The sequence below is a fragment of the Cornus florida genome, unplaced genomic scaffold (assembly GCF_030987335.1).
Source record: "Cornus florida cultivar Cherokee Brave unplaced genomic scaffold, ASM3098733v1 CherokeeBrave_3.0.0_Hap2_Chr10, whole genome shotgun sequence".
NCBI lineage: Eukaryota > Viridiplantae > Streptophyta > Magnoliopsida > Cornales > Cornaceae > Cornus > Cornus florida.
In genome coordinates this window covers 82354913-82362568 of record NW_026775580.1, presented here as the reverse complement: position 1 = coordinate 82362568, position 7656 = coordinate 82354913, and the positions used below count along the sequence as shown (strand labels likewise).

The 7656-nt window shown below is 35.0% G+C and overlaps 1 protein-coding gene across 1 annotated transcript; it reads right to left on the bottom strand.

The window, feature by feature from the left end:
• Positions 1-1022: 1022 nt before the first annotated feature.
• LOC132279243 (anthocyanidin 3-O-galactosyltransferase F3GT1-like) lies at positions 1023-6619 on the bottom strand. The gene is made up of 2 exons (XM_059781175.1): positions 5997-6619; positions 1023-2066 (listed from the first exon to the last, which is right to left on the bottom strand). The coding sequence occupies exons 1-2, from the start codon at positions 6478-6480 to the stop codon at positions 1186-1188; spliced, it is 1365 nt and encodes a 454-aa protein (XP_059637158.1). The 5' UTR covers positions 6481-6619; the 3' UTR covers positions 1023-1185.
• Positions 6620-7656: the final 1037 nt, after the last annotated feature.

The following is a 7656-nucleotide window of genomic DNA, read 5'->3' as shown; positions in this document are numbered from 1 at the left end:
AGACGATGCGAGGAAAAAGGGAATAAATAAATTCCTCTTTTGGTTTCAAAAATGCCTTAGTTAAAAGGACTTTCCAGTAAACAATTTATAGTAACGTATGGGGAAGAAATAGATATAAAAAGTGACAGAGAGAAAGATAGGGAGAAAGAGATATGGGGAGAGAAGTAACGTATGGGGAAGAAATAAATATAAAAAGTGACAGAGAGAAAGATAGGGAGAAAGAGATATGGGGAGAGAAATAGAATGAGACTGAAATAGAAAGAGTGAAATAAAGATAGCAATGATGCTATTTGGGGAAAGTACTTGAGAAAGCAAACAAATAAATTAAAGGATTCTGAGGGTGCTGGACCTCTGATTATTTATAGAAATTATTAGAAACAAATTCCTAAATACAAGTATCCTAGTTATATTCTAATACAACCACATAATTATTCAAATTAAACTAATCCTAACTAAATACTAATTCCAAATAAATTCTAATCGTATCAATAACCCAACTAAAAATAAATTCAAACTAAACATTTCTAGATAGATACTAATTCAAAAATAAATAAACACATAAATCTTATTTAACGTAAAGTTCAAAAACATTTTATCCATGTAGCATCCTTGCATATAGCGTTATTTTGTATGAGAACTGCCATGTTCATGTACAGCATTAATGGATTTTATTCCAACTAAAATGCTATTCCAAACCACCTTCAATCCAATCACCTTCCATGACCCAGATATCCTTCTCGACCCAAATTCCTAGCACATCATCACTGACCAGGCTTTATGTTCTTGGTCCATATTACTATATCATTAATGGTGTCAACAAACAGTCACGGTGTAATGAAATCAGACTAATATCAATATAAATTGGTCGAATCAAACGATTCACGAAAGTATGTAACGGTATCGGACCATTTAAAAAGGATTACAAACCGAAACGTTGTGTATCGACCGATACCATAATTGTTATGGAATCAATATTTGCTTGTATGCGTGAGAATATAAATCGTTTGGTTGATTGGAACGTGTGTGGAATCATCTCAAGTCTAGTTAGTTGTTTGCCAGGTTAAAAAACAAAGTACAATTGTACGAGTACAAATCATATTTGACTTTAGCAATCAAATTGAAACTGACTCCAAATCATAACATTAGAAAATTCCCGTTTTACAAGATGGCATTCCCAAATAAACCTCAAATGTTGTGACCTGTGACCACCTCTACCAATGATTTGAAATTTTCAGTTGAGGTCCCACTCGATCCAACAGCCTTAAGAGCAAGCTCTCTGTACACTCCAATTCGCTCCTTCAATTTCTTCCCTTCTTCATGCGAAAAAATGACTTCTAGAGCACGCATTGTGCCACTTTTCGTGAAAATCCCACCTTCCACCCTCAATCCAATTCGCCAAACATTTTCAACCATCCATGTATTCAGCTGCTGATCACCGAAGAATGGCCTCCCGATCATAGGCACACTGGCTGCAATGCTCTCCAAAACCGAATTCCATCCACAATGCGTTATAAAAACCCCGGTAGAAGCATGAGCCAGGACTTGTACCTGCGGTGCCCATGGCACTACTTTACTAATCTCACTATTCCTCCCCAAAAACCCCTTTGGCAAATGGCTTGTCATGTTGTCTCTAATAGACCAAATAAAGGGTGTACCACTTGCTTCAAGTGCCTCAGCCAATGCCACTATCTCCTTAGGTGAAGGTGATGCCACAGTTCCAAAGCCAATGTAGGCCACGGAGTTGGCCTTCTGCTTGTCCAACCAAGCTAGGCAGCCATGCTCATCCGTGATCGACCTTGGTGGCGGGGATGTTAGGTTGAAGGGTCCGACGTTGAGGACTTTTGGGAACTTGGACTTGAGGTCTTTGATGAGGGTAGGGTCTAATTCTCCGAAGGAGTTAATGGGAATGGCGGTGGCTCGTGTCAGACATTGTCCCATTTTATGTAGCAAGGTTGAGAAGGGTGATTCTAAGTTTCCGAAGAGGACTCCACTAGGTAAGTCACCAAGGCGTAGTGCAGAAAATCCTGGAATGAAGCTTAGTATTTCGTTCTCACGATCTGCAACATCTGTATGTGCATTGATATGAAATCAAGTACTAGTTGATTAGATGATAGAAAATAAAGTAATGAATTCAAAGTAATTGTTTTCTCAAGACCAAATATTTGAATTTGGGAAAATTAAAACATACGTACTTTTCAGGTTTGATGGTAGAAATTCATCAAATTAAATTTAGCAAGTGTGTTGTGTTACATTTGATATACATAGAGTCATAGCCATACATCATGTCCTCTCAGCATTTTTATTTAGGTTTATACTATATGTACAATTTGAAGAAGCCCATTCTCCAACTTATAACATAGACTGGGCCGAAATTAAAAATCACGAAGTGCACAGATCAAATTCTAGTAATTTTCAAATTTCAGCAAATTTGACTAAATTTATAGAGTACAAAATTTGTCTGAACTTTTGTTGAATTAATCAAAATATTAAAAGGGGTTTTTAATTGTTGAATTCTGAAATGGAATCCTTTTTAGATTTGATTATATATGGCGAAAAAAACATGTCGGCCATGTTATTACTACTTGTAAAAAATAACTACAAAACTAAACACGTATTGAGAAAAGTGTAATGCTATTATGAGAGCCCTTTCATAACAAGAGATAAAAGTCCTACTTATTTAACTACTGAATTGAGACATTCATTGAAATTTGTAAAAAGTTATGGAACATTTAATGAGCTAGTTAATTTGTTGATTGAATAAGAAGAGTTCATCATGAAAAGACTCTCATGATAATATTATTTTATTAAAAATAATACAAAAATTATGTATATGTATATATATTAAGTAATGGTGAATTCGTCAAGAGTCTTAAATGGTAGAGATATTGTCAAATAATTAATGGGAATATATGTAAAATTTCAAACCTCCACCCTAAAATTAAAAAAATAATAAAAAAGTACATCTCGAAGGTTCTAACTTTTTGAAAAGACAAATAATTTGATGATTCATTCTAAAGGGAAAACAAAAAAAATTAAACTAGTCCTTAATGCCATGCTAATTGACTGTGATAACCACCTTCGTATCAAAATTTTAAAAATAACAAAAACATCAATTATAAAAAAGTAAAAATAATTTCGATGTCAATTCTCACTTGTATCCCCGTTATTTCTTTGTGAAAAATTGTAACTCTTTTAAGTTTTAATATAGGCGGTTTAATCAACGTTTTGTCTCAAAAACGTCTTTTTTTGTTCTTATTAACTTGAATCAATTCAAATTTTTTTTTATATCAAGATATGTATTATAGAAATTTCGATTAATTACAATGACACCCCCTGAGGTTTGCTATAATGACAGTCATATACAAGTTAGTCATTTTTTGGACAAAGACACCCCCTTAAGTTTAATAAAGTTAACAAAAACACCCCAATAGTCATTACACATGGTGAGTTGACATTATTATCCTTTAACACATTCCATTACCAATTTATCTAATACAATTCTTTTTAATTGACCAAAATACCCTAGTAACCTAACCAACAGCCACCACGACCAGTTCACACCCACCACCACCCATTTCACAGCCATACCATAGTCGCCACCAGACCCACCACCATGGTGCTCAAAATAGAGCTACCAAATATCACAGAATACAAAATGGAAAGAGAGAGATATCACAGCCCTACAATGCCATTTTGGGATCTGTCAATAGCTTTGATGATGGAGAGGTCGAGGAAGGTTGAGTCGTCGTCATCGTTCTCAGCTGTGGCGACTCGTTTGCACTTAGATATGTGGTTGCAGTGGTGGCGATTTCAATTATTTGTCTTCGTTTTGATAGAGAAATTACAAATACCTAATTTCTGTGCAATTTCGGGTGGGTGTGTTTATGTGTGTGTGTCTGTGTATATGTATCCATGTATGTGTGTGTGCAAGAGAAGGAAGAAACGCAATTTGTTTATGTATATATGTATCTATGTGTGTGTGCGCGCAAGAAAGGGACAATGTGTGTGTGTGTGTGTGCGCGCGCGCAAGAAAGGGAAGAAGAAAATTTTGGGGGTGGTTTTGTAGCCCTAGTTGTGGACGGTGGTGGTGGTTGTGGTTGTGGCAGTGGGTGCAGAGAGATGGTGGCGGTGACGGCACCGTGGTTGACGAGAGATGGTGTGAGTCAAAGCTTCCACTTGTTGTTGAAAACATTTTATTGTATCAAGAAATCCGTTGGACAAGTGGATTTACATGCCCTCGTCTACCTTGCCAGTGGCCAAGATGGATCATCTCCATTGACAATCCACGGCGGCGAAATTGACGACAACAGCAGTGTCAGTGGTGGTGAGTGGTGATTCGATTGATTTTGATCGGAGATGTGAAAGCCTTTGTGGTCGTTGGAAGGAAGGATAGAAGGGTCCTAGGCAGTGGTGATTGGTGGTGGGTGAAATCGAAGGGGTGGGTTTTTTCTTGGGTTGTCTTCAATTAAGTGGAGGGCGGAGGTTAGGGAATTGGGTGTAGCGGCATCGAAGAGGGTGGTGGTGGCGGCTAGTGCTCTATCTTCCCCGCTGCTCTTCCATATACATATACATATACATATACATATACATATACATATCTATATATAAGGACAATAATGTATATAATGTATATATATAAGGACAAATTTGACTTTTAATGAGTTTGGTTATTTTATCATAAAATGAATTAAATATTAAAGGGCAATTTCGTCTTTTCTAACATTTTAAGGGTTTATTTGGGTCAAAATTATCACAAGGGGTGTCTTTGTCTAAAAAAAAATTAAGTTGTATATAATTATTAATATGTCAAATTTTAAGGGGTGCCGTTGTAATTAATCCTAAAAATTTAGATTCTTATTAATGAACACATAAACCAATTAATTATTTTTATAATAAAAAAAATAATAATAAAAAATAATCAATCAATTAAATGATGATAATGCCATCGACTGTCGCATCAGATTGGGTGGTGAGGCCCATGTCATTAAAGAAATGGGAGAGACGTACCCGCAATACAATCTGTCAAATTTGTTTCGGTTGTAAAGTCACATGTTACTATCTTGAAGTCTGTGTGGTGTGGGTAAAGCTGTCAAACTCATTAATGAAAGAAGCCTCTCAGAGTACAGACTTAGATGAGGAGATTGTCAAAGAATCATGCATCGTTTTTCCAATCGGTAGATGTAAAGCCTATATATATAACTCTTCATTTTCTTTCTAAGTAAATAAAAAATATATGAAGTTAGTTCGAACGCCTAAAATTAAAATATATATATATATAATTCATAAAATTGAAATAACTTTTTTTTAATTTTATTAATTTTAATTTCAAAACTCGAATTTCATATCACCGAAATTTAATATGTTTTTGTGAAAAATAAATACGATTTCACTCGGTAAATATTCTCCACCCTGCAATTCTATAGTGGATTATAGCGACTTTCGTACCAGTCTCAGTAAGCTCATGAATTACACTTAGCCGGAATATTTATTTTTTTGTCTTTATGTAGTTTTGTTTTTTTGTCTTTGTCATAAAATAAATAAATAAATAATAACTAGAGATTTGATTTTATTGATATTTGTAATTGGTTGATATTTTCACATAATCAACTAAAAATATCTTAGTTGGAAAGTCGCATCCAAATGTTTGAATGGTTTGAAAATGAGACTTGAGAGGCTTACTTCTAACAATAATTCAAATGCGATGATCTTTTCAGCTGTTGAATCAGTATTTTCACTAGCGAATAGTTTAAAGCCGACTGATATTTTGTAAATTATTAGCGAACACTGAGGTAGTAGTGCATATATATACATACATACATACACAGTTCCATTGGGTGTATGACTTCAAAGCATACTCCATCAAACGGATGAATAAAATTTCCCCTCATGTGATTTGTTTAGAAAATATGAATAAATTAAAGACAACATATTGAGAAAATGAAAACAATTCACATATATATATATATTGAACTAGAATTGGTGTTAGTAAGTCTTACCAGTAGTTCCAACCGTTTGCCTGATAAGATCAGTGTAAACATGCACGGACAGAGAACAAGCCCCAGACGTCCAAAGTGGCACCCACGAGACCCCCATGTCCTCTGCCATCTCCGCCGCGAACCACAGAAAACCATCCGCCAACAAGCAGCTGATCCGCCTCCCGGTGTCTGCCTCAGCCGCCTCCACGCCTCTCCTAAAATTCTGGGGCGCCACCTTGAGGAACAACTCAATGTCCTCCTGTGGCTTCCCGGAAAACACATAACCCTCGGGCACTCCATCGGACACATCATAGGGTATGATGTTATCGGGTACTGTTGGCATCGAAAACAATGGTTGGTTGGATTTGGTTGTGCTGAAGAAGGAGAAGGTCACGTTCGGGCCAGCATCGGCTAACCTCCGGACAAGGCCGAGGAGGAGACCGGCGTGTGTTGCGAATGGGAAGGCGAGAACGGCCACATGTTGGTTCTTGGGTGACATGGACATGGTTTGGTTATGTGAATTAAGTTTTGTAGTGCTTGGAAATGTTTGTGATTTTTATATTTTGGTTATGAGTATGAAAAAAGGTAAAAGAGAGAAACCACCAAGTGGACACTGAAGACGAGGTCCAATTTTTTAGAAGTATTTATAGAGAGAAAAATGTTTGTGATTTTTATATTAATGCTCATGTACTGTGTTGGAATATAGGCCAAATAATGTAACATGTGTAGTTGGACTTTACTATCCATATAGACTGGTGCGTTGGCATTGTGCCAACCTCTGAATCCAACAACCAAATACATTTGTTGAAAGATGTGAGTAGTAATAGTCACCAACGTACGACAACCATGAGCGGGATCTGATGATCACATTCATTCCCTTCTGTCAAACCATGAGCATTTTTGGCTTTGTTGTTCTTCTATAATCTATTCTTTTGTTTCGAAATTCCCCACCATAAATTTTAGTCGTTAAATTTATTTTATTTTTATTTTAAAATACTACATTATAAAATACTTATTTTATTTTAAATTAAAACAAAATACTATAAAATACAACTCATACTAAACGGACCCTAATTTAAGTGGCTCATTCTCTCTTCACTCCTCCGGTGGAGATGTCTAAAGCCCCGTTTGACGAGAAAGACTCATAACATGTTACTTATATCATATCACATAACAAAAAGTGCATTTGTTGATGCCTTTTTCTCTTTATTTCTTATTCTTCTTAATTTCATTGTCAAAAGAAAAAAAAAAACAAAAAAAACACACATACACCCACACAAAAAAATATATATCAATGAGACATTAGCAAATGGTATAAAATAGAAGTGGGAATTCAAGCCCAATAATGAAAAAATTGTAAATTTTGTTATATATGTGTGACTACTTAATCAAAAATATAATAAAAAGAGAAATCCACAAATCACATCCATATAAAAATTCATGCAAGATTTTCTTATAGAATACGGATAATTTTAGAATAATTACCCCGCACAACCAATCAATGTGTCCTAATATTATTTGGTCACTTATTTTTTTATTTTTTCAATTGGTAAGAAACTCAATTACTCATTACTTTATTATGTAATGTTAAACTGGTTTTGAGAATTAGTTTGGCCTAAATAAAAAATTATAGTAATTATTTGTTGTTTTCTTCCTTTTTATTTTTTTTCTTTGATTTTTA